Below are 26,628 nucleotides of genomic sequence, written 5' to 3' on the forward strand. Positions count from 1 at the left end.
CGGGAGTCGGGACGGGTGGTTAGGGTTTGGCTGTGGTGTCCTCACCGGGCAGCACTGGGAAGAGGGCCACTGGGCCCGACCAGCTGCCCAGTCCTGGTAACTAGAATGTTCCCAGAAGCTGCTAGGGAACATTGTCAGACAGCTGGCCGTTCACCAGCGCGGGCTAGGTCTCGTGCCCAGGGCACCACCCAGGCTGATCCGAGGGTTGGTTCTTATTGCTGACTTGGGGCCTGGCTCGGGGCAGGATGCCCCCAAGGTTCCTGGCCTCTCTGGGGCTGGGAGCAGCCCCTGCACGGCCAAGGCTAGATGCACTCAAATCCTGGCAGCGGCCTGGCCCCACACAGTCCAGGTAAAGCCGACGCCACCCTAGATGCTGACTCAGCCCTCACACGTCTTTCTAAAAGGGCCCTTTCTGCTCCGGACCCCGCCCCACTCGGTCTCCCACCCCTTCCTCCCGCTGCCCGTTCAGAGGCGATGAGAGCCCCTGCTCTTCCCAGGCCCCTGCGGGGCTGTTACCTGTTCTGCTTCACCCAGTTACAGACTCGGGGCCACGGGGGACTCCACGTCCAAGGCTTTAATACGTCAGAAGATGCTCCCACACAGCCCGCCCCCCGCCCGCGGGCAGCCTGCAGCCCTGGCTCCTGAGTGGGCGCCCTAAGGCATCTCACAAGTTGGAGTAGGAAGAAACACCCTGTGGTGAATGTCGGCCCGTACTGAAGGGGGGCCAAGGAGAGGGCAGGCACAGCGGCAGGAGGGCCAGACTCAGACAGGAGCCCTGTCTTCATCATTTAGCCTTTCCAGATACCATAGCAATGTAAGCAAAATAGCTATTTATATAGATTTATATATTACATAAATAAATCAGGCCAATAAAGTTCAGGGGTGCTGAGACAGGGCACCACCCAGGCTGATCTGAGGGTTGGTTCTTATTGCTGACTTGGGGCCTGGCTCAGGGGCAGGATGCCCCCGAGGTTCCTGGCCTCTCTGGGGTGCGGCCTCTCTGGGGCTGGGAGCAGCCCCTGCACGGCCGAGGCTAGAGGCGCTCAAATCCACATGGGAGCCCCTCAGTCCCCCCCCCCCGCCCCCCCGTGCTGTTGCTTGGAGACAACTTGTGCTCTCCTGGGCCCAGCGGCCCCTCCCAGCCCCTTCTCTGGGGGCCCTGGGCTCCGGGGGGCCGTCTCGCTATGTTGAGCTGAAAGTGCTCTGGACGAGGGTCCGTCTGGCTTCCTGATGTCGTAAAAAGAAGGGGCTCTTGCCAGCACGTTCGTGGCAGGAAAGCACACGTGGAAGCTGTCCGCTAAGCGCGGGACTGAAGTATTTACTAACCGTCTTGCTGGAAAGAAGTGGAGGTGGTTTTTCTAAAAAAAAGTCCACGGCGGCTCCCTGGGAGGGTCGGTGCCTCCGCCTCCGGGTGGGGCTGGTGGGTCCAGAGTCCGGCAGCTGCCTGAGTGGGGACGGGAGCTGGGGCCCAGGGGCCCAGGTCCCTAATGAAAGGGCGCAGGTGACCCAGGGCACCTGGGGCTGGAAGAACCGCGTCAGCACTTCCTCCTTCCAGGTGGGAGCTCCAAAAAGTGTCTTGTTAAAAAAAAAAAAGGAAAGAAAAAAAGGGGGTGGGAGGGCCGTAAGTACTACAGGGAGTGCGTTCACTGCAGGTGGGCCCGGCCAGGCGGAGCCCGGTGGGCAGGAGGGCGGCGTTCAGAAGATGTTGGGGCACATGTGCCAGTCCTGCTTCTCCTTGGCCTCCCAGTAGCCGCCCTTGTACATGCAGGCCGTCTCCCCGGTCAGCGGGTCCAGCCTCCTCTCGAACCACAGCGGCGTGTGCACCTCGGTCTCCTTCTCTGCGGGGCGGGCACAGCGGGCGGTGGGCAGGCAGCCTCCCCCCTGGTCCGCAGGGAACCCGCTCCCAGGCCCCCCTGCCTCTCCCGGGGGCACCCCCTCCCCGCCCGCCTCGCCCCCTCACCGTCCTCCATGCTGCAGCCCCGGGAGCAGGCCTCGGCCCGCCGGCGCCGCCACAGCCGCTGCTTCTCCTCCAGCCGCTGCTTCTCCGTGTTCGCCTCGTCCCACTGCCCCTTCTCCATCAGCCGCTGGTCGGGCCGCAGCCGGCTGTCCGTGGGCGCCACGCCCTCCTCGTGCTCGTTGAGGGTCAGGGCCAGCTCCGAGAAGTAGTACATGTTCTCGGCGTTCTCCCTGCGGGGGCGACGGCATGGCATGTCCCCCGCGCCCAGCCCATCTCCCCTTCCAGCGCACACCCCCACCCCAGGAGCTGGCAGCACCCCGCTGTTCTTCCCCGCTGGCTGCGTCTGTTTTGCTGCATTATACTCCTGGGAGTGTCCCCATTTCGTCCACTTGTTCAAATTTATCAGTGAAATCTCTTCAGTTTCCCACTGTGATGACGGATTTATCCATTTCCGCCTTTACTAACAACATGTGCTTTGCATGCTGTTGAGGCTGTTTCATTACATGTATAATGTTTGAAACTATTATACCTTCTTAAGGAAATCAGCTCTTTAACCTGTAGTTACTCTTCCGTCCCTAATAATGCTTTTGATTTGAAGATTCCTTTACCTGATATTAATACCGTCATTATGGGGTTTTTTTGTTTGTTAATATATTTTATTGATTTGAGAGAGAGAGGGAGAGAGATATAGAAACATCAGTGATGAGAGAATCATTGATCGGCTGCCTCCTGCACGTCCCCCACTGGGGATCAAGCCCGCAACCCAGGCATGTGTCCTTGGCCGGAATCGAACCCGGGACTCTTCAGTCCGCAGGCCGACACTCTATCCATCGAGCCAAACCGGCTAGGGCTTGTCATTGTGGTTTTATTGGTTAGCATTTCCACGATGTATTTCTCTCAGAAGGTGCATGTATCTGGATTCCTTCGTATCCTTCTCTGTCTCCCCAAACCCCAGCATGTGGCGCTGTCTCCCCTCTCGGTGCTGGATTGTGGAATGGCCCCCCTTGGTCTTGGGTATGTATTGCAGCACCTCCTGGATTGCTTGCTGCGCCCAGTACCTGTTTCACTGTGGGTTTTGGGGCATCAAACCTGCCGAGCTGTTCCCTGAGGACATATTTGGTCATGCCCTCATATTTGAATGGTAGCTTGGCTGAACAGAAAATTTACCTACTATTTTTTTTTTCTTTATTTTGAAAATATTAACCCAACATCAGCTGCTGAAAAACCTGATGTCAATCTGATTCTCCCACTATAGTGCGGTCTGGGCAGAAGTCTGTCTGTCCCTCCTGTCTCTGCGACTCTAAAGGCCCCTTCCACCCGGGGTCTTTCATTGCTTTACTTCTCATTTTTCTTTCTTTTCCTTTCCTACTGGGATTCCAATTACACATACCATCTTAGTGGTCACTCTAGGAATCACACTATCCATGCTTCACACAGTCAGAAGTTCACACACATCTGGACCCTCCCCTTGGGCAGCATGAGGGTCTTCAAGAAGTTTCCTTCCCTTCACCCCTCTTTCACTTACATCATCGCAGTTACGTTTTATGTTTACATTTTAAACCCCATGTGGTTATTTGTGTGTATTCACTGTTCACTTAGGTTCACACTCTGAGATCTTCCATCTGGGATCAGTTCCCTCTGACAGAGGTGCAACCTTTAGTGCAGGTCTGCTGGTGGCAAAATAAGTTTTCATTCGTCGGAAAATGTCTATTTCCGCTTCACCCTGTAAAGGTGTTCTCAGCGGGTGTCTAATTCCAGCCGCGTCTGTCTGCGCTCCCGGGAGATCTCATCGGCCCCCGAGCTCCCTCACTGCCCAGGAGGTGGCAGCTGTCAGTCTGCTGTTCCCCGGGCAGTAATCTCTTTTTAAAACCTGGCGGCTCAGTATTTTCACTTCATTCAGTTTAAACAGCCCCACTGTGCAGATCTCCGCGTGGAAAGCTCTCTCCTGTTTTCACTCCAGACCAGGCCCTGCTCCTCTTCCCAGGCCTGTCTCCCTGCCTGGATCTGATGGTTTCTGCTGACCTGGACTTGGCGGATGGGTTCCCTTAGGCCTTCTGAGGAGGTCTCGAGTGCAGGGATCTTACGTTTCCTGTCTTTGGAGTCTGTGCGCCACTGTGTCGTTTCCATTCCTCGGGCCATGGGACTCTGTCCCATGAGCTGTTGGAAGGGTCTGCATAGGACTTGCTACCCTGGGCGATGTCAGCCACACAGCACGGCTTCCTGCCCGCATGTGGACTGACCTTCTGACCCCTATGCCGCTGGCTTCCTGTCTGGCAGGGTCCCCTGCTGTCCCCTCACCCTGCCCGCTGCCCTCAGAAGTCCCTGCGGTCCCCCCACTCACGGCAGCGGGTACTTCTTCCACAGCAGCTTGGCCGGCAGCGTCTGGTACACGGTCTTATGCTTGCCGTCCATGCTGGGGCTGCTGGGGCTGCTCTGCATGACCTTGGCGTACTCCATCTGCTCATCCCACGAGCCTGACAGCACGTAGTGGGCCTTGCCCTGGCCATCACTCACCACGCCTGTCACCTGTGGACATGGCAGGACCGGCGTGGGCAAGGCCTTCTCTGGGTCGACCCTCAGGGCTCTGCGAGGCGGCCTGCTTACCTTCCGGGCCACCTCCTTGGAGAAGTAGCTGTAGGGCAGGAACTTCAGCTGGCACCGGTCCTTGGTCTTGTGGTTCACAATCTCAATGTCCCCTGTCTGGTGAGAGAGGGCGGTGGTCAGCGGCCGATCTCCAGGCCAGACCCCCGCTCCCGAGGGCGCCCCTGACCTGGTCGATCCAGAGCTTGCCCACGATGATGTTGTGCACAGTTGAGGTGCTTTTCCTCCACACGTAGTGATTCCCACTGGCCTGAAATTCTAAGTGGATGGCACCTGGAGCGAGACACGGGGTCGGCGGTCATGGCTCCCCAGGCTGGGCCCCACCATCCCAGGGTCCTGGGAGCTGTATTCACACAGAGGGGAAGGGACACGACCCTGGAGGCTCCAGGCTGGCTTCTGGGTGTGGGAAAACCCTCCCCCTTATCCAGAACGTCTCTGCCCTGGATGGGCACAGGCCCGGCTCACCTAGCGGCATGATGGAGAGGTATTTGCCCCGGAACTTGCTGGAGATGGTGATCTCCTGCCAGAGGCTCCAGCCATTCTTGGAGAACACGTGGTGCGCGGCTGATGGAGGGTGGTGGCTCACCTGCGACAGACCCGCCGCACATGAGTGTCTGCGGGACCCGGGCCAGGCCTGCCCCCAGGCAGCAGGCAGGCATTGAGGGCTACAGACCCCTGGAGGCCCCGGAGAGACAGTGCTCCAAGGAAAAGCCAGGGCGCAGCAGCAGGTGCAGCCTGTGACTGTGAGACAAGGGCCGGGCGTCTCCACACCCGACTCTCAGGCTGTGAAGTGGGGGTAATGGCAGAGCCTACGCCTCAGGATGTCAGGGTGCCTGCGACGAGCTGTGCTGAAGGCTGATAAGGGAAGGTGTTCCTCTCCACCGAGGGCTTCGGTGCCCACTTTCCAGTTAACCTCCCCACTCCCTGCCCAGAGGCAGGAGACCCAGCTGCCTAACTGGACCACAGCCTGGCAGCTCCTTGGGCATGGGCATGGGCATGGGCATGCCAGGACCAGAGGCTGAGTCCCCTTCGTCGCCTCTGACCCCAGGCCTGGAGGAGTGTGTGGCCTCACCTGCTCGCAGAGTGAGCGCAGGCCCATGTCCTCGAGGCGGTCCAGCTCGAAGGTCTCCCCGAGCATGGGGTTGAAAGGCTTGGCGATGCGGTGCACCGTGGTGGAGTAGGAGGACACAGAGAAGGCGGCCACCAGGCACATCTGCTCCACCGAGCTGCTGCAGTGCACCGCCTTGTCCAGCAGGTGGTGGTACTCCAGGTCCTCCGTCAGCCGCTGGAGCATGGACAGGGGCTCGTTGAAGTTGACCTGTGGGAGGGCGGGGGTCCGGCGGGGGTCCGGCTGAGCCAGCTGCTCCCAGCGTAGCACCCTGGCTTTCCTCAGATGTGCAGGGACATTGCAGCTCAGACAGCACCTTCCGGGAGGTTCCTCTCCCTGCCCCTCCACCTTCGTTTCCCCACAGCCCTCACCGCCCTGACCTGCTGTCCTTCTCCCACCCCAGCACCGAGCCGCGGGGAGGAGTGGACGGTGTCCTTCTCCCACCCCAGCACCGAGCCACGGGGAGGAGTGGACGGTGTCCTTCTCCCACCCCAGCACCGAGCCGCGGGGAGGAGTGGACGGTGTCCAGCACCGAGCCGCGGGGAGGAGTGGACGGTGTCCTTCTCCCACCCCAGCACCGAGCCGCGGGGAGGAGTGGACGGTGTCCAGCACCGAGCCGCGGGGAGGAGTGGACGGTGTCCAGCACTGAGCCGCGGGGAGGAGTGGACGGTGTCCAGCACCGAGCCGCGGGGAGGAGTGGAGAGGAGTGGACGGTGTCCAGCACCGAGCCACGGGGAGGAGTGGATGTGGACAAAGTGGGGCTGGTCTTGCTCATATTCTGCACTTTGAGCTATGATGCAGGTTTTCTGTTGAGAGCACCTGCCGGCTGTGGTGCTAGGCTGTGACCACTCAGAAGTGGGTGCCGTTCATCTCCCCCCTTTGCCGCTGTGGACGCAGAGGCTGGAGGTGAAGGGACTTGTCTGGGGTCACAGTGGAACCAAGTCTGGCCTAGAGCCTCCAAGCTCCTCCTCTGGAGATGCCCTTGTGGCCTGGCAGCCAGAGGGTGCCCGCCCGTGCCCTGAGCCTGCTGTGTGACCTCACTGGGGGAGGGCCTACCTGTCTACACACACAGCCCAAGCCTGCCAGTCCCACGGACGGGTCAGGACAGCCAGGACATCATAAGGCCCCGTCAGGTGCAGCGACGTGGGGGTCCCTGAGTCTCTGATCACCGCAGAGCCCCTCCCTCAGAGCCTGAGACCTCTGCTCTTGGGGGATCGCGGCAATGACACGATTCAACAGTGTGTGCTCGCGCCTCAGGTGGCAGAGAAGGCGACTCCCAGGGGACCCAGTGAGGCCCCTGCCTGAGCCCTACCGGCATGGGGATCTTGGAGAGCTCCCGGCCAATGCAGTTCTTCATGATGCTCCAGAGATTAAGGCTGTAGTTGGGCTTGTCGGGGATGCGGACACGCCTCTTGACTTTGGGGGGGCCCTTGGGCATGAGTGAAGCGCCATCCTGTACCTGCCAGAGAAGCAGTGTGTGCATCGGCAGAGGCCAGAGCACATGGCCCCCCAGGGCTCGTCCTCACCCCTGACCCAGGGAGTCTGAGGACCAGCTGCTGGTGGGACCGAAGGCAGCAGGCCACTGGGCCTGCCCCAGGGCCCCGAGCTCCAGGTGCTGTTGTCCCCTCAGACCCCCTCAGGGTCTCCCCGTCACTCACATTGTCTGCCGGGGTCCAGTCCACAGGGCCTGTGGTCCCACCCTCAGTTTTTCTGTAGGAAACACAGTGGGAGGCAGGTTATTTACAAATGCGAGGCCTCCCCAGGGCCTGGCCGCCTTCTAGCAGGCCCTCCAGTGAGATCGGAGGGGCAGCGCCCCGGGCTTCCTTCCAATGGGGCGTCTCTCGGTTCAGGATGGTCAGTGGGGCTGTGGGACCGGGGCAGGCTGGAGGGGCCCCCACTCTCTGAGGCCCGTGGCAGCATATGCTCAGAAACCCTCCCGAGGTGCCTGCACGCCTCCTGAGGCCTGGCCGACCCAGGACCAGGTGAGGCCGGGGGGCACCTCTGGAGGAGCCGCAGGGGTCCAGGCTCTCCCCCTCCCCAGGCCGGACCGCATCCAGCCAGTGAGTGCCCTGTTCTCTGTCCATTGAAAACGAAACCCTGATACAAACTCAATTGGGGCCTTTTTTGACTTAAGGAACAATAGACCCAACCTAAGCAGAAATGCCATCTGGCACGAGACTTAAAGCAGCAGCCCCGAGAGCCCACCTGTCCTCCTTGGCCTCGGTGATCACAGTGATGAAGGCGGTGGAGTCTTCCATGGCGTCGAAATACTCCGTATCCTCATCTTCCTCACTGTCCTCTTCCTTGGAAGTCAAGAGGCTTTCTAGGGACACGCAGAGCTGCTGCGTCATTTGCAGCTTCACAGAGCCTCGTCGCACCCACCTGAGGGGTCCAGAGCCTACAGGACCCGCACCCCATACTCTGATCCTGTGCCCCCCTGACCCCCGGCCCTCATCCGCTCTCCGAATGTGCTTTCCTGTCACAAGCCTCCTTCCTTCCAGAGCCCCCGCCCTTCTACATGCTGCTCGGTCTGGGGGTGGCCCAGCTGCCCTTCCCAGGGCACCATGACTCCCAGCCTCAGGCAGCCGCCTGCCAGCCCTGGCACCGAGGGGACAGTGGGGTCACTGAACTTGTCTTTTGAGAAGTGGAACCTAGACGCGGGGAGACTGGCCAGATGAGGGCTGGCCTGGGCCCGGGGAGGCCGGGAGGAGGCTGCGGCTGGAGTGGCCCGGCCCGGCCCAGCGCTCACCCTGGTCGAAGTTCTTGTTGGGGTCGGAGGACCGGCCGGGCAGGCTGTTGCGGAAGGCCCGCTCGAGGCTGTTGTGCTGCTTGGCCAGCTGCTCGATGGTCTCCTCCAGGTGGATGCGCTGCTCCTGCTCATACTGCAGCGCCCGCTGCCATTTCCGGCTGTGCGCCTCCGCTAGTGCCACAAAGTCCCTGCAGGCCTGGGAGGGAGAGTGTGTGAGCAGAGCCTGTCGCCCAGTGAGGAGGACGGGTCCTGTCTCCGCCCCTTGCACCCCTGGGGGTCACAAACATCTCTGCTGCCTCCTGGGCTGCCGCGGGGACCTGGTTTCTCAGAGCTGGCTAGGAACTGCTCTGGCGGCGTCCCCTCCCAGTGGCGTCCTCTCGGAGACGACAGAGTCTGACAGACCCTGTGCTCACAGCTCCCGGTCTCAGCTCACCCAGCAGCATCCTCCAGGTGGGAGGAGGGGGCCAGCCCCATTCACACATCAGGAACCAGAGGCTCCGTTCCCAGCAGCTCCTCTGCAAGACCCTGGGCCACTTCAGGTCCAGGGGCCTCCCACCCTCCCTCAAGGTCAAGGTGCGGGGCCCATGGGCCACACCTAAGCCACCATAACCCGCTTCTCCAGAAGGGCCGGGGTTTATCCTGACAGGTGTCCCGGCGCAGGCGGGGGTGGGAGACCTCGGAAGGAAAGCCGGCTCCTGATGCTTACCCGGCTCCCAGGAGGGGAGCGCCTGCGCCAGGGCCGTCCCAAGTCGGGGCTGTTTTGATCCATAGGGCGCCCCTGCTCCTGTGGAGCGGCACTCACGGGCGCCCCTGCAGTGTGGGACCCTCGAGGCGGGCCTGGGTGAGCTCAGGGAGGCCTGGCTCCAGGCCTGGCTCACTGCCCCCTGTTGAGCCAGGCCTTTATCCCCGGGTCCTACAGTGGCCTCCACCTCGCCCCCAGTTCCCATCCCTTCCTCACCACTGCATCCTGCAGGTGGGGCCCTGACTGCACACCAGTGACCACCCCAACGCGAAGGCACCTCTTTGCTGGGTCCGCACCAGCAGGTGGGGAGGCGGTGCTGGGGGGGCGGGCAGAAATGTTCCAGGCGCTTATAGGGCCCCCCCCCCCCCACTCCACAGGCAGTGAACCCCGGCTCAGGTCACACAGCGGGTCCCAGGCGGGCCACAAGCAAGGGTGTCGGGGAAGAACCCTGTCGAAGCACCAGGACTCACCCTGCTGCCTCCCAGCACCTGTCCCTGCTGCTGGGGACGTGCGTGACCTCCGCCTCGCGGCCACTGCAGGACAGGCTGGCGAGCAGCAAGGGGACAGGAGTGCGACCCCTGGGACAGGCCGCATGTGGCTGGGCTGGATACAAGATCATTTAAATACAGTTCCTCATGTTGTGACCCAACCATAAAATTATTTTCGTGGCTACTTCATAACTGTCATGTTGCTACTGTGATGAATTATAATGTAAATCTCTGATATGCAGGATGGTCTTAGGCGACCTCTGTGAAAGGGTCGTTCGACCGCCAAAGGGGTCGCGACCCAGAGGTTGAGAACCGCTGATCTAAGGGCTCACATAGCTGGACCAGGGCCTTCACCACTGCCACTGGGCGGGGGGGGGGGGGGGGGGGGTACCTGCAGTAGATGAGCTGCCCCAGTCACCTGGAGGCTGTGGAGAGCCCCAGTGCACCTACCTGGTGTCCGTCCCCAACGCCCAGGGCTTCCTCTGGCACCACCACCCTTCTCCCAGCCCCATGCTGGCCACACGGCACAAAGGCAGGTGCTGGCCTGGCCCCTGCGCCCGCCCGGGGAATGCTGAGCTGGGCTGTGCACTACTGTTTGCCCACTAAGCTGGATTAGCCTGGGGCCCAGCAGGGGGGCTGCTGGTGGGGGGATCCAGGGAAGGCCTGGCTGGTCCAGGCTCCGAACCCACAGTCACATTTCCCCTGAGACACTGCCACCCTCTCAGAGTGGGGCACCCGGAGGCCCCTGCCCACACGACACTTGCTGCTGAACCATGCACAGGGCAGGGAGCAGGCAGGATAAGGAGCCCAGCATCCGGGCCCCTCGCAGGCACGGCCTCACTGCCCACCCTGGGCAGGACTGTGACCTCCTGGGCCTTGGAGTCCTCGTGGGACAAAGAGGCTGAAACCCAGGACTCCTATGGCGTCCCCGTCAGGGCGATGGCCTTCCTCCCACCCCCGAGGCTACAGAAGTCCTTGGGATGAAGAGCTGTGGGCTTCTACCTCCGGGAGGGCGGGGGTGAGAACCAACAGGCCCGGGACAGAAAGGGGGTCCCCACATGGGCGGGCCCTGCTCAGCCGGGACTCCCCGTCCCAGAGCCTGGCCTGGTGAGAGGCTGAGAGCTGCCCACCGACAAGAAACTGTCGGCCGAGCTGTGTGAGCTCCAAGGGAAGCTGCTGCCACGCAGAGCTCCTGAGCTGGAGGCCTTTGCCCAGGAGGGAAGAGGACAAGCTCATCGCTTTTGTGTTCCTAATCCTAATCCTGACGGCGACCTGGCCACTCCCCAAATGCCGGCAGGCGAGCAGGGCTTGGAGGATGCCACACTCCCAGAAGCAGGGCCAGCTTGGGCCCTGAAGCGGGGATGGGCGTGCCGGACTCAGATGGGGTCCCTCTGGGTCAGGACCAGCCTAGCCGCCATCCTGTATATCCACCCTCTTGGGCCCTCGAGGCCGAGCAGCTCCCAGGGCCGGGCTGGCCATCGGCCTGTGCCCACTCCTCACCTGGCACTCAGCACAGGCTGCCTGGCACCCGCAGGGGCCAGCCAGCCCTTCCCACCGAGGGCAGTCACAGCCTCGCCTCGATGTGACTCCATAGGCACCAGGCAGCAACTTTCACTGGGATCCAGACTTTAAAATAGCCCTTCCCACCTTCAGAAGAGCTACTCCTTGCACACAGGATCCAGCACCATCTGGCCACCAGTTTGCCAGCTGAGTTTAGACAGTTCTAGAATCTATTTTTATTCCTCTCCCCAGGACCCAAATGAGCAGGTTCTCCGGCAGCAGAACAGTGTCAGCTGGACAGGAGCCTTCCCACGGGCTCCGGAAGAACGAGGAGCCCCCCCATGGCCTCCAAATGGGGCTCAGAAGCCTCAGTGTATCTAGCAGCCAATGGCTCCTGCTGACCTGGGTCTTTATTCCTCTGATGCCTCTGACCTGGGGCCTTGGCCCTGAATTGCTGCCTCTGCACCTGCCCCCACCCTGCCCCTCTCTGCCCAGGACCTCCCCCTGCCTCTGCACTTGGCTCTGGCCATGCTGGGAGCCACTCCTGCCCAGACTTTCCTAAGTCCCTGCTGTCAGGATCTGCACCGTCCCGTCCAGCTAGCTCTACTGCACACACCAAAATGTGACCGCACGGGCCTTCCTTGGGAAGTGTCCGCTGCATCGGGCCCTGCAGGTGGGCCTGGTGGCAACCTCCCCGTTAGCCAGAACCCCTGCTGCTTTCTGCCCCCACTGGGTACCTCGACCATCTTTGGTCTCCTGAGGGGCTCGCCCACAGACCGGCTTTGCTCACCAGCTGGCTGCACAAAACCTGTTCCTGGAAAGGGCCCTCCTGCATCCTGCCCAAACCCGTGAGACCGACCAGCACGTGAGGGCCGGGGCGGGGTCACGAGGAGGTCTCCCCTATTGTCCCAGCAGCCTCGACCCCCACAGCCACTCCGCTGGCCCTTCCCTCAACACCCAGCAGCAGCCGCAGCTTCTCCAGCTCCTTCCCCAGGCCCAGCTGCCACTCACCCTTAGGTAACAACAGGGACCTCCCAGTGGGGCTCCCATACCTGCCTCTGCCTCACAATAGCCCGGCTTCCAGGCAGTGGCTGCACGAGCTTCACTGAAAGTGAAAGGCAAAGTACTCTCAGGCCACACGCGAGGTCTCCTGACCGGGTTCCTGTTTCCCAGGCTCCCCTCCAAGTCACCCCAGCCTGCCTGCTTCAGGCTCTCCTCCCCCCTCCCTCCAGTTCCCCCCTCCCTCCCCCCTCCTCCTGCCAGTCTGCTTCCATGACCTCTTGTTCCACCCCACCAGCCTGCTCTTTCCTCCTAAGGTCTTTTAACCTCCGACACACCCCATCATCTCCATGGTTACAGGGCCCGGCTGACCATGGAGGGGTCATGGAGGGCCTCCGTGCCTCAGTGTCCACCAGCAGCCGCATGCTGCCCTGTCGCCAAGGGCTGGTCGGGGTGAGCTGGGCTCACCTGAACTCACGGATCCTAAGGGTCACGGGGTCGTGTCGTTGGAGGGGCCGAGTCCAGGCTCTGCAAGAGTCACCAGCTCTGAGGCGCCTCTCCCAGTCCAGGTGTGGATCTGGGTCAGGAGCAGTCTGCCTCGCTCAGCCCACCCCGGGGCCCAGCACTGCGGGAGACACCGCCGCCGCCACCTGCCGCGCAGCCTTGGTGCCTTCCGACTGAGAGGGCTGAGGGGAGGAGATGTGCTGGGCGGCTCAGGGAGGTCCCGAGGGCGCAGGCGGCAGGGAAGTGGAAGCGAAAGTCACAGAAGCAGCACTTCTCTGGCCATGCTTGGCCCCCGGGCCCACAGGCAGAACCTGCTTCCACAGGCCCGAAGGGGCACCTGGCAGGGGGTGGGGGACAGTCAGACCACCCCGGGCAGGCTTGCTCCCAGGGTGACCGTGCAGCACTGTGGGTTCTGCCCAGGGCAGGGCCCGCAGGGCCAGATCTCAAAGGCAAGCCATGGGGAGCCCAGGCCAACCAGGAGCCCGTGTGCCAGGCCTGGTGACAGGTGATGGAGCCCCGGGCTTTGAGCACAGACTCTGGGGGGTCACCCAGGGACCAAGGCCTGTGACCCCAAGTGCTCATGCAACAGCTGGGCCTGTGAGCCTTGGGCAACATGACTGCTCTGGGCCTCAGGGTGGCACCTAAATAGTACAAATGAGGAGGAGGAGGAAGCTTAAGGACACCGACTTCATGTGGCTGATGGGAAGAAAGCGGGCGGGCTGCTGCTGTCCCACCACCACCGTCCCAGAGGCCTGTCCTTCAAACCAGGGCCCTGCTCCACCACAAAGATAAAGTTATAGGAAAAAGAGTAAAACTTGAATTTACTTTTTTCACTTAAAAAAAAATGAATACCCAAAGCACGTGATGGTAATGTATCCATTCCATCGTTCACCTCAACCACATGACTGATCCATTGCTACCACATCAGCACATCCCAGCTCCCAGTCCCCACACCCCGGCCAGCGGCGCTTCAGGCTCAGTCTAAGACCAGTCCTGTCTAGTGCTGGGAGCTTCCTCCTAAATGACAGGCTAACTCGCAGTTACCCAAACAGTAATCCAGCCGGGGAACTGCTGGGCCGCCTTTGATCAGACTCACAAAATCACCCGCGAGGGAATTTGCAGACGCTAAGCGGTTCATTCACTGCTCCTACGATCTTTCACAGCGCGCGCTCATTCACTGAGGCTCCCGTGTGTGGGCACGGTGCCAGGCATGGCAGCTGCAGGCCCCAGGGATTGCCAGGGGACTGCCCTGGCCTTGCAGGGAGGACCTGCCAAGATGCTTCAGTAGAAAACCCATGGGACGTGGGACCAGACGGGGTGATGGTCAGCAGTGGTCGGGTGGGGACGTGTGTGTGTGTGTGTGTGTGTGTGTGTGTGTGTGTGTGTGTGTGTGGTGGTGGTGCTGCTGCTGCTTGCCTGGGGCCCTTTGGAGGATGTGTGTCCCTGTGGGCTCTGGCTGGCGGCAGTCTCTCCTTTCCTACGTGCATAACCCAGCCTCAGTCGGAGCGGATACCAGCATGGCCTGTCAGGCCAGCACCTCACTTCGGTGCCTGCACCTCGATCCCCATGGAGCTGGATGGGGAGAGGCCCTGCATCAGGTTCACGCCAGCAGTTGGGCAGAGCCCAGCCTGAGCGCAGCTCCCCTGCCACTCCTCTGACTCCTGGTGCCAGAACTGAAAACGGGCGTCATCACCACCCCCAGGGGCTGTGCTTCCTACCGGACAACTCACTCTGCACTCAGATGGCAGGCTGCCTTCATGGCTTCACACACAGGCGAGCCTCACACCAGCTGAGAGGCTCATTATCGGGGAGAAACCCAAACTGCTCACTCAGACAAAGTGGCTTCCGCCTCAGCGGATGGGGGGGGGGGGGGGGGGGGAGCAGCGCTCCTGGGGTGGGTGGGGAAACAGGAACACTGTTGCATCGTTAAATGCTTAATCCATGTTCAGGGCATGCGGGGCCTGGGCCCCTAGAGTCGGGCAGTAAGGAGCCCAGTGAGCTGAGAGGGGAGGTCAGAGGAAAACGCAAGCGCAGACTGACGATGGGGCCGACACACAGGCAGCCCAGAGCTGCGGCCCAGCCACACCCTGAGCACGTGGACATCCTCACACCTGCTGAGTGCCAGGCCCTGTGGCTGTTTCTGGGAAAGGGTGTCCCTCAGCCCCAGGCCCCGGTACCTGGCCGCTCCAGTCCCGAGCCTTTGTGGCGGGGGGGGGGGGGGTCCGCTAGCCCCACAGCCCAGTCCACCTCAGGCCAAGATCCCCGGTGGACTCCAGCCTCCATCTTCCCCCACCCTTGGGTTTCCTGGTGTCGGGCAAAGAGCCTGGCCCCGACTCCGGCCCTGCTCCGCTCTCCCTCCTGGCTTTGGAGGCTGGACCCGCCTGGGGCTCACTAGGCACCAGGACTGCCCACTGTCTCTGGTCGGCCCAATGGCCGCCTGGACCCTGTTCCCTGGGCCTGGGCCACCACCTCTGTGTGGCTTCCCCTCTCTGACCCAACCCCGGTCTCACCAACCGTTAAAAAGGGTGTCCTCGCCCAGCGACCTCTGGGAGGACGAGGTGACGCACAGGGTCCAGAGTGGAGGGCGCCAGCTCTGGGAAACGACCTGAAGCCACCTGGTCTGTCAAGCACCCCCGCCGCCCGCACTTCCCCTTGGGGGAGCCCCGGGCCAGGGCAGCGGGAGGCGGGGGGCACTCACGTTGATCATAGCATTGGACGTGATGCGGAAGAGGGTGGCCCGCTCGTTCACCGCCTTCAGCTTCTCGCTGCTGTCGTAGGGGATGCGCAGGCCGTCCAGCTCGTTCAGGGAGCGCTGCAGCGCGGCGCCGTGCTTGGCGAGGAGGTCGTGGCACGTGCTGAGGTCATCGAGCTTCAGGGAGAGGTTCTTGATGGTGCTCTGGAGCTCAGTCTTGTCAGCTGGGGAGGCAGTCTCGTCGTCGTCGTCCTCGTCCCCAGAGTCATCTGCAGAGAGAAACAGTTGCCATGGTGATCACTGATCCTGGCAGCATGAGGGGCCTGCCGGGCTCGAGGGAGGAGAGTGCCCTCGACGGTGCCAGTTCCTGCCCCCGCCAGGGTGAGGGGTCCCCCAGCCTTCCTGGGTGGGCACAGGCCTCTCGGGTAGTGGGAAGGGATGTAAAGGGGGACCAGAGAGGTCACTGAGGCTCAAAGAAGTGCAGTCACACCCCGGGCCACCCAGCTAGTCCGCTGCCTCCAGAGCCACTTCCTCCACACCAGGTGCCAGGGCCTCGCCTGCCAGGTGAACGCTGACCTCCCCACCCCCTCCTCTCACAGCTGCCCAGTGCCCTCAAGTGCCCTTTCCTGGGAGGCTGGGGTGCCCGGGGTCCTGGCCCACCGCCAGCCAAGCGGTCAGAGAGCTGTGGGGGCCTCCGGGGGGCCCGGGGGCAGGGGGTCCGGGCCCTGCTGCTGCTTTAATGCGGAGCACGGGCCAACCAGGAGGCTGAGGGCCTGTGGTGCCAGAGCCTGCGACTGCTCAGGGATTTCTGAAATGCCTCGTTTCGGAAATCCTCAGCAAGAAACCTCTTTAGATGAAGGAAATCTGTAGCCCAAGATACAGCCTTTTTAAAAAGGTGCAAACTGTGAAAGAATAGGCCTCTTCCCACAGGGGGCAGGATGTCTGTGGGTGGCCACGGTTGAGTCACTGCTCTGAGCCTGGCCCGAGCAGGTGGCAGTGCCAAGCCAGCCAGTGACGTGGGGCCCAATTGAGCAGGGGTGGCGGGCAGCATGCATTGCACAGCCTGTCCCTGGCGGCCATAAGGAGCCTCGAGCCGGGGGCAGGAGCGCCCCCCCCCCCCCCCCCGCCAGCCCACCTACAGCCCTGCATGACCCAGTGTCGGAGACCACAGGTGCTGGGCCAGGCCCTGGGCCACTGGCTTTGTTCATGTGAACGTGGCGCCTCGCAGGGGTCGGTGGTGGGCAGACCTTGACTATCACTTCCGTTCGGCCAGGGAGAAGTGCAGGTTCCCGGAGGACAGGCCGCCAGGGTGGGCCCTGCAACCAGGGGGCAGAGCGGGGTCTGCAGGTCAGTCTGCTTGGAAGGCCTCGCCTCGGCCTGGGTCGCCTTAGAAAGGCTCCACAGCCAGCGTGCATCTTGCCTTGCTGGTGCCAGGCCCTGGGCAGGGCACTGCCTGTCAGTGCCCATGACGGCCTAGTGAGGTGGGGCTGGGGCAGAGAGGGTCGCTGGCATGCCCAGGGTCACGAGGTGAGGGAGTTCTGGAGCATCTAGAATTCAGACTTCAGGCTTTTAGCTACAGTGCCACCTTCCTATCACCCTTCCAGGGTCAGTACGTCTAGCAAGCAGTCAGGGCGAGGGAGGGAACCACGTATCTACTTCACTTGTTATTAAGCAGCATGCCCTAGTAAGCCGCTCTCGGGGTCCAAGTTCAAGTCCAGCCTCCAGGGACATGGGATGTACTTGTTCTGCTCCCAAGTCACTGGGGTTTGGGATGGGAAGGCACCCGGTCAGCAATTACAGACCAGCACAGCCTGTTCTCTGGGGATGGGGAGTGAGTCTCTCCAGACAGACAGTGGGAGTAGGAGAACGAGGGAGGCAGGAGAGGGTAGGGGAAGTGGGGCAAGGACGGAGTGAGTGGGTGGGTGAGTGAATGGCCGATCTTGGGCACATCCCAGGAGATCTGTCAGGCCCGTCAGTTTGCTGCGGCATGCACGGAGGAGCCGGTCATACACAGGATGGCGGGATCTGGAGAAGGAAGTGAGAAGCAGGGGGAGCACAGAGGAGCTAGTTGGAGAGTGCAGATGGTGAGGGCCTTTGACATAGCCAAGGAGCCTGGGCCTTCGTCCCTGGTAAAAGGGAGTGTGTGGTGGCAGGTGGGTGGTGGGCAGATGGCAGGGACAGAGAGGTCAGAGGCCTGGCAGGGCTGGGGCCAGGGTGGCCAGGGACTGGGGAGAACAGGATTCCTAAACCCAGCCCGGACATGTTGATGGCAGCACCCACCAGCTCCAAGGCGATGAATGTCCGGTGATGGCCTCACTCCCACACTGTCCCTCCACCCGCCAGTCCTCAAGGAGAGGATGGGTGTCACTCAGGAGCTGACATGTGGCCCAGCCTCCCAGGCTCCCAGTGTCTCAGGCTGTTCAGACAAGTACTGACCCGGCAGCATGAACACCCCACGACGGGGAGGAAGCAGAGCTGAACCATGAAGGGGACTCTGCCTCCAAAATGGTGAACTCTGGCCATGCTGAGTCCCCAAGTCTCAGTTAGGGGTCAAGGGTCCTTGGCAAGGAGAAAACCCACACGGGCAAAATAGACGAAACTCAGAGATGCAAACAGAACTACTTCGTGTGACCTTCCTCAAATGGGAGAGAAGAACTGACGGCACTGAATTAGCTTCCGCTTTCTGAGGGGTGAACGGCAGGTGCCCGGCAAGGGCCGTGCAATAGCTCCTCAGCTCCCACTGCCCGCTGTCCCCTCTGACGGGGACTCCCTTGGCGGCAGACTCAGTGCAAAGCAAGGAACACGCTTGTGTGTATAAAGCTGCTAAGGCCTGCAGTTCTCAAGCTTATGGCCTTGGGGATTCTAGAGCTTTTATCACCCAAATATACTCTCTGTTCCCACTTCCCACTGGGAATAAAATTCAGCCACAATGAACATCTGCGAGGAACAAAGAACAATCCAAACTGCAACACAGCAGACACTGAGCTATTGCCAGAGGTGAAATCCTACAGAAACGTTGCAACTGTGTTAACACCAGAATAGCAGCAGCGGCAATCAGGGTTCAGACAAAGCCACTGCCGGGCACAAAGGAGCCCTCTCCCTCCAAGGCCAGGACTTAGCGCACAGCAGCTCTCAGGAGGGGCCGCCAGGCTGCCCCGGGTTGTGGGGTGCCTGCATTCCTTGGCTTGTGGCCCCTTCCTCCCTCCGAAAAGCTAGCAGAGGAGCATCTTCAGTGTCTCCCTCTGGCCTGCCCGCCTCCCTCTTCTAAGGACCCTTGTGACTCCAGGGCCCACCTGGATAGTCTCCCCTCTCAAGACCCTCGGTCACCCCTTCAGGTCCCTTTGCCATGGAACAGCACAGGCCCCGGGAGCAAGGACATGGGGCCACTGTTGAGTGACGGCACCGAGCGTGGCTGAGCTGAACACCGAGCTGTGTTCTCTGTCTTTGATCGTACGTGTGATTGGCTGGCCTGGGAGCTGGTCCCCAGAAGCTCTCTAGTTAATCACTGAGACTCCTGCCTGCACACAGCCCCTCTGTCCCCCCCTCCAAGCCTGGCACAGATGCCTGCTGACCGGTCAGAGGAGGTGGTTCTGGGATGCGGCTTTGGTTAGGCGTAGTCCGTACACGGGATGGACAGGCACATACTTATGTGTACATGGTTAGTTCCCACCTGAGGACATTTTTCCATTGATTTTTAGAGGGGAAGGGAGTGGGAGAAACAGAAATGTGGATGAGAGACACATTGATTGGCTGCCTCCTGCACGCACCCCAACCAGGGCTGGGATCGAACCTGCAACCCAGGCATATGCCCTCGACCAGAATCAAACCCGGACCCTTCCGTCCCTGGGCTGATACTCTATCCACTGAGCCACACCGGCTGCGGATATGAGTGCCTCCTCTGGAAAAGGACATTAAGCACCCCACGCCTGACAGTGCAGAGCCGGGACTTCCTGGCATCAGCCTGTCCATATCCCTGTCCCTTCATCAGCACAGCTCACTTCGGCGCATAGTCAGTCTTGAATTTACTTCAAACCACAAACGACTTGGAGCCAGAGGAAGCCACTGTGCCCCCACCCCTGCTCCCCACTCGGGGCTCCCCTTGAACCCTTTAAGAGCCACTCTGGCCGAAGAGCCCAGTGGGCACCTGAGCCAGGGCTGGGACCTTCTTTCATGGGGGGCTCCTGGGGAGGAGTGGGTTGCCGTGGAAACAGCCAGCTCAGCGGAGCCAGGTGAGCTATTTTTATAAGTGGAGCTCTTTTACATCTTTGGAGGAAAATAGATCAAGTTTCTGGGTGGCAAGTCCTGTCAGGGGGCAGCTTTTTGAAACCCAGAACCCAAAAGGCCACACAGACTGGTTAGGGACAGGGACAGGGTGGCGACACGGTGGCGGGTCAGAGGCCCTGTGGCCACCCCATTTGCACGGTCTCTTGCTGGTTTCTCCCTCACCTGCCCACAACCTCCCTGAGGTCAAAACACAGGCTGACCAGAGGGTCCCCTCCCTCACACACCATGGCTGGAGGTGCTAACAGCCCTGGCTGATGGGGGGGTGGGGGGGTGGTGGCAGGGCAGGCAAAGTCCAGGCCACGGGCTCCCTCTGCACCCACATCTGGCACTGTCTGGGGGGAGGGCGTGCTGAGCTGGGCCTGACAGAGGAGCAGGACGCGGGGGAAGGAAGGGCACAGGCCTATGGGGTGGAGGGACAAGCACAGCAGCCCAGTGGGGTGCTGAGCAGGGAGGGCATTTAGATGGCCCCTCCTCGAAGGCCCTGGGCTCCTCACAGTCAACTGAGCAGCAGCCCTAACCCCTCAGGCTCCCTCTCTCAGGCTCCTGAGAGCCCAACTGGAATAACATCCAAACATGTAAAAAGGGGACCAAGGTCATGGATAGCCTGCTCATCTCTCTAGGCCCAGCAGCAAGCTGGGCACAGGCGCCAGGGCCCTGGGGGGAGGCGGCAGCCACCATAGGGGACCCGAAAGCATCGCAGGGTGGGCGGTACAAGGCAGGTGGAGGCCTGAAGCAGCCAAGGCCTGCCACTGGCTGATTGGGGTGGGAGGAGGGAGTCTGTGTGTCCTTGCTCACCCCCCCCCCCGACCCGCTGGCGCTGGCCTGGCCTGCCTGCTCCACAGAAGAGGGGGCACAGGGAGGGGAGGGTGGTGAAGGACCCACAAGGACCCACTGCACCAGGGCCTGATCCCCGACTGTCCAGCGGAGGCTGATGGGCACTTTTGTCCCCAGCAGGACTCACCTCGACCCGTGACGCTCCCTCAGGCCAGCAGCACCATGAATGGGGCAGCACTGCTCCCCTCCCTCTGCTGAGCCTGACCTCGCAGATGCAGATCAGATCGGGGAGGGGACGGGCCTCAGTCCTGGCCTAGCAGCTTCCTGCGGGTGGTCTCAGTCCCTGGGTGGCCGCACCTAACGGGCTCCCAGACCCCGCATGGGGTGGGCTTTCATGCCACCCTGACCACTGAGGTGCTGAGCAGGGAGTGCAGCCCAGCTCTGCAGAGACACACCCGCCGCAGGGCCTCTGAGGACACACAGCAGGTGTCGGTTTCGAGGGAGAACCTGGGGGCTGCACTCTTGGCAAAAACAGCCATTTCCCATCTGCACGTTAGCACCTCGGTCAACGGCAGCGGGTTTGGGGATTTCTGTTTCGATTTCAGGAGGCTGTTAAGCCACCTGAGTTTGATCCCGGACTGTAATCCGCCGAATGCTGAGAAGAGACAGAGACTTCAAGGCAAGTCCACGGGTGACAAGTAACTCCCGTGGGTCCAAGCGAGTGGCTGGTGCTGACTGCCCGCTCCTGTGCATCCATGTGCCATGGCATCCCCACGGGAATCGCACCCACAAGAGGGAGGGCGGCCTGGAGCGTTAAGGATGGTGCCCCTCCCCCACAGAGGCAGGTGAATTAATGCTGAGAATTTGGGCCTTGAGGACGCTGGAAGGATGTTAGGATCTAATCTGGTGGAAAATCAGATGATGATAAATAATGAATTGTGAAACCCTGGCAGGCAGGTGGAAAACGCAAGCCAGAATACCAGTGTCATCTTGTTCTTCATGACCCTCTGCGGCCATCGCCCCTCCTCTCTCCCTGGTGACCAGCACAGGGGTGTCGAGGGCCGCAGGCGCCCTTGCCATGACATTGGATTCTCTGGCAGCTTCCCCAGGAGAGGGGCACAGGGGCTGCATCCTCACCAGGCGGCTATCAGCAGGACAAGGTGGAGCCCCGGGGATGGGTCCCCTACATGTAAAAACTGGGCCTGGCTTCCATTCTCCCAGAGCTGCAGGGGCACAAACCTCATCCCTCACACACGAGTCTGTAGGGCACCCTCTGTGGCGGAACCCTCTGCAGGAGCCCTGCTGGCTAGCGAGGCCAGCACACAGTGAGAGGCCGAGGAAAGGAAGGGCCGGGCACAGTGTCAAAGCCGCCAGCCACATGAGGGGTGAAGAGCAGGCGCATGAGCAGTGCTAGGCTGCGAGGACACCCACAAGCAGTGCCTCCCTCCTCGCCAGGAGGCTGGGGCCCCGCAGCCACACAGCAGCCTCAGGAAGACCAGTGGCCCTGGAGCAGGCCCACCTCCCTCCAGGGCAACAAACCTGGCGCAGAGACGGAGCAAAGATAGAGGCGAGGCTCGGAGCAAAGATAGAGGCGCGGCTCGTTGTGGCATCTGCTTGATGCTGAAGATAACCCACTGCCCAGCCTCCCCCGGCCTGCAGGATGCCCGGCCCACCTGTGGCTTCCACCTGAACTGGGTCTCCTTTAGTGAATGGGGGTGCCCATCCCAGGTGAAGCACTGTGGGGTGCTGACTCTCCCCAGGGCCTCTGGGCTCCTCCCCGTCGCTGTCCAGGTTTAAGTCTTACCCCAGGGTCCCAAGGAGCATGGGCAGCTCCTTAGCCAACCGAAGGCAGGTGCAGGAGGGCCAACCTCATGGCAGCTGGACTTCGGCCGGGAGACGGCCCCCCACTCCCCGGCTGTGAACTGACTGGGCTGTGGGCACTGCTGCTCTGGCCTGAGCCCGCATTCAGGGGAGCACTGGCGCTCCCCTTTCTCCCACCTGCTGACATCAAGCCCCGGCTCCCTCTCCCCAGTGCCCTGTGCTGCCGGCTGGGCAACCAAACTAGAAAAAAAACCTCCCCTTCTCCCGACAATTCAGGAAATGAAACAGTTTCCGTGTTTCTATGTTGAAGACTAGCCTTGGTTCACTGAGCACAGTTCAGCTTCGTGTGTTACTCTCATCAGAGTCCATGTAGCAGCTATTCCATATCCCTCTGGGTTATGAGCTGAGGTCTCCCCATGACCCCGCCTGTTGGGGCGGTGGTGGGAACATGGCAGGAGGGCTGCTTTCTGCCTTTGCTGGCGCTTAGGGAGGTGCCACGCTCAGCCCAACTCCCAGCACAGCTCCTCAGAAACCATGACCACACTTCACACACCTCCCAGTCACCAGGCACCACTGGGACCCGATCACTCGGCGGACTGCGGGGGCCCAGCAATCCCCACCCAGCGAGAGGATCCCTAATGCATGAGGAGCCCACCTGGGTGAGTGGTTTCTGCGCAGCACCAACGCCTGTCTCCAGGCCACAGGAGGTCTGGTGACCCGTCCGTGGGAACCCCCCCCCACCCCCCCGATCTGCCCCGGACAGCGTCACTGCTGAGCAGGCCACTGGAAACTACTGCCTTACACTTTCCTGGCCTGAACACAGCCGTGCTGCTTATCCCTGGAAACCATCTGATGCCGCGGAATCACACTCAGGAACTTTCCGCGCGCAGCTGCCTCTTGGCATCAATGATGGGGAGTGAGCAGAGGCGGGGCGAGGGCTCCCACCAGCAGGGAGGGAGCACGGGCTGCGTCTGCCTGGCTGAGCCCCCCTCCCGGCCCGGGCAGGCGGGCGGTGCTACTAAAACCTGTAGAATGAGTGGATGGCTGTTTTGTCTCTGCGAGGCATGTGCAGGTGTGAGCAGTGAGGGGGTTAAGGTGCTTTGGGGTCAGGTGTCCTTGCGCCACCCCTGACTCGAGCGAATACAGGAATCCAAAGGGACGTGAGTCACAGCCCGATCGCCCTGCGACCTGCCCCACCTCAGCCACACCTTGGCCACACAGCCCTGCAAGGAATCGCCTTCACCCCGCCAACCTCTCTGGCTGCTCTCCCACCTCTTCAGTCTGCAGAGAGGCGGGTGGGCCGGCGGGCAGAGCTCGGAGGGAAGGGCGAGGAGGAGACCCCAGGCCCTGCGGAGGTGGAACCTCATCCTCTGCCCCAGACGGGCGAACTCTCATCTCAGAGAAACAAGGGGCTAAAGCGGGCCCTTTCGTTTAACCACGTTAGAGAGCTCTCCCCGTCTATGAGCCACGCGGACCTGGAGTCCCACTTTGCTATTCATCACCCCTGTGACCTGGCATAGTTACTAAACCTCCAGTTTTTCATCTGCAAAATGGGTTAACATATCTGTAAAGGGCTTAACACAGTGCCTCGCCTCCAGCGAGGCCATGATTGCCTGGCTATGAAAAGGGTCCCAGCCACGTCCACCACAGACCAACACATGATAACGCTTCCCTTTGGGCTTCCACACAGAGGCAAGAGAAGACGCAGCTGATGGGCCACGGAGGGTAAACACAAATAGTATCCAAGCTTGTGGGGAAAACTCATGCTTTTTGGTTAGTCAGGTGCAAGTGGAAACACTAACAGGGCACAGCTTTATGCCGGTCAAAGACTCTCAGGATGATGGAGGTCTCACCCAGGGGAGGTGTCCACCCCCAGCCCCTAAAGCAGTGGTTCTCAACCTTCCTAACGCTGCGACCCTTTAATACAGTTCCTCATGTTGTGGTGACCCCCAATGTCATTGTGACAAATTGAACATAATTAAAGCAGAGTGATTAATTACAAAAACAATATGTAATTATATATGTGTTTTCCGATGGTCTTAGGCGACCCCTGTGAAAGGGTCGTTCGACCCCCAAAGGGGTCGCGACCCACAGGTTGAGAACTGCTGCCCTAAAGCATCAAGGACCAGAACATTGGGCCAAAGGGCGAGGGGTACCACAGAGATGAAGTCACATCCTTGGACTCAGTGATCACTCTCTTGGGAATTTGTCCCAGAAAGAAACCCCAGAGGAAACTTTACATGCCAGCAATGCTCAGGCAGCAAGCAGTTTGGCTCTGACAGTGTGGGAAGAAGCAATATCTAACAGAAGGAAAAGGCTTCCCACAGCTATCCGACGGACACACACTAAGCCTGCGATAATGTGGGAAAGTGCTTAAAATGAAAAGTCGTGTGAAATGGCAATTTTGTATCCCAATAATGTAAAAAGGATGCTCACAAAAAGGAAAAATACTCAAAATAGAGACCTAAAAACAGTGACATGAGGGATACTGGAGCTATGGAAACCCCATGAACATCTGGAACTGTTGCCTTAACAGTAAATAGCCCTTAAAAATAATGACTGCACGGGGGTTTGGCCAAGAACAAAGTGTATCTGGGTGTGGGTGGGCATGTGCGGGGGGAGGTGAGAGGGGGGCTGGGAGGGAATTTCTTCAGGCGGATGAGCAGCTGCCAAATTGTTAATGATCTCACGGTCATGCCCCATACAAACCGCCCAGCTTCTGATGTAAACATATCCTGGGCAGAGGGGAGCACCTGGGGGCTGGGCCCGTTCTAGCCTCTCAGGAAAGAACATCTGTCCTCTGACCAGCTCCCACCTACAGCCAGAAGGACGCCGGGCCTGCCAGGCCACGGGGACTGCCCACGGGCACTGCCCGGGTGTTCGGCTCCCCGAGACTGTGGCCTCGTTCCGCCTCACCACCCCGCCCAGCCCGAGCAGCTATTTCTGAAGATGTGCGTCAGGCGTCACTGTTCACGCATGTCAGAGGGAAGCAGTACAGAAAAGGACGTTTCTCTCTGGCAGCCTGAAGCTGGTGGCTCCATCTTTATTCAGACTGCTCATCTATTGGGTCAGATGCTGTGCCGGTCGGAGCTGCCGGGCACTTTACAGGAAAACCGGGTGTCGGGAATGACTCCCGTCCACAGGGGGAGGCTCATGACCCTCCCTGACGAGGACAGAGGCAGAGGCACCTAGAGGGAGCCTGTCCGTCAGTCCATGCCCACTCTCCGCCCCGGGCAGCGCCTTTCCTCAGAGACCACAGACTGCTGCGCCCCGCAGGCCGTGTGCACATTCTCATCTCTTCATGGCGTGACCAGCACCCCCGGGCTCTGAGTTTGGCCAGCCGGGGTGCGCCCCTTCCTCTGTTCACTGGTGTGGGTTCCTGTCACTGGCTGTGGGTGCCGTGTGCCCCACACAGCGGCTGGGACAGTTCTTAGCACAGGGTGACTCTCCATTCTCTTATCGTCACGTGGTCAGTGCTGGCAGAGCGGGCGGGCTCTGGTCCTCCTCCTGCCTATGCAATCCTAGGAAAGGCACCTCTTTTCCTTTAGCCTCAGTTTCCCCGTCTGTAGAATGGCATGGCTGAGTATCAGTTTACTTGCTGCCACTGATAAAGCCCCCTTCTGTGTACCAAGGGCTTCCCATTTCCCTTATTTCATGCTCCCAAGCAGCCTGGCTCCACCGGATGGGGGTGCTAGAATGGCCTCTCCCACATCACCCCAGGTCTGATTTGGCTCTGAAGTCTAGACTGTATCAGGTGCAAGGTCCCAAGGTTGCCCTGGCAAGCTGGCTCACTGAAACCGCCCTCCTTAGCCTGTGTGAAAAATACAGCAGTAAGCATTGCTCCCCGACAGGCATCTGCTTGTGAAACATGTGTGCACATAAGCACAGTGGGAGATCCACACAGCAGTAATATTAACGTGCAGCTGCCATGTGCCAGGAGGAGGCAGGTTCATTCGCTAGGTAGAATCCTTACCTGTAGAACCCTCCAGGTAGGCAGACAGGCTCCCCCAGGTGACATGTCTGTAAGAGCATGTTCTACCTCCGTGTATCACACCAAGTAACAGTGAGCCCCCATGCGGCCAGACGCCCTCCCGCTCCCTGGGCACAGGAAGGACATAACCGAGGTAGGCACTACCCTAAAGCCTCCTTTCCTTAAGCCACACACCACCTCCAGGGCTGGCCCGCCTGTCCTTCATGATCCAACCCACCACGGGTCCGCTCACCTCTCACGAGGCCCTGACACCTCACTCACACCCAACTGAGCACCTGTCTGTCCTCATCCCCCAACACCCAGCTGGGTGTTGACCTTAGGGCTGCCCAAGGCCACCTGGCCCTGACCTCTGGTAAGGCCAGAGTGAGGGGTCCCTATTTTCTGCAATTTCAGAGTTTTGCATTGGGACCAGAAAAGA

At 60.8% G+C, this 26,628-nt stretch overlaps 1 protein-coding gene across 5 annotated transcripts in view; it reads right to left on the reverse strand.

Moving 5' to 3' along the window:
- Positions 1-815: 815 nt before the first annotated feature.
- Positions 816-26,628, reverse strand: part of OSBP2 (oxysterol binding protein 2) — a 57,800-nt gene continuing 31,987 nt past the window's right edge. Inside the window, exons 3-14 of one of the 5 annotated variants that reach the window (XM_036353776.1) lie at positions 15,347-15,609; positions 8,416-8,611; positions 7,872-7,989; positions 7,325-7,376; positions 6,979-7,125; positions 5,631-5,876; positions 5,024-5,144; positions 4,728-4,831; positions 4,562-4,657; positions 4,299-4,483; positions 1,961-2,187; positions 816-1,833 (exon numbers count right to left, since the gene is read on the reverse strand). In XM_036353776.1, the coding sequence (XP_036209669.1) occupies positions 1,580-1,833; positions 1,961-2,187; positions 4,299-4,483; positions 4,562-4,657; positions 4,728-4,831; positions 5,024-5,144; positions 5,631-5,876; positions 6,979-7,125; positions 7,325-7,376; positions 7,872-7,989; positions 8,416-8,611; positions 15,347-15,609 (2,009 nt within the window). In that variant the 3' untranslated portion in view covers positions 816-1,579. Of the gene's footprint in view, positions 1,839-1,960; positions 2,188-4,298; positions 4,658-4,727; positions 4,832-5,023; positions 5,145-5,630; positions 5,877-6,978; positions 7,126-7,324; positions 7,377-7,871; positions 7,990-8,415; positions 8,612-15,346; positions 15,610-26,628 lie in introns of all 5 variants that reach the window. The other 4 variants (XM_036353779.1, XM_036353775.1, XM_036353777.1 and 1 more) reach the window with 4 other exon arrangements.

The sequence above is a fragment of the Myotis myotis genome, unplaced genomic scaffold (genome assembly GCF_014108235.1).
Source record: "Myotis myotis isolate mMyoMyo1 unplaced genomic scaffold, mMyoMyo1.p scaffold_m19_p_20, whole genome shotgun sequence".
NCBI lineage: Eukaryota > Metazoa > Chordata > Mammalia > Chiroptera > Vespertilionidae > Myotis > Myotis myotis.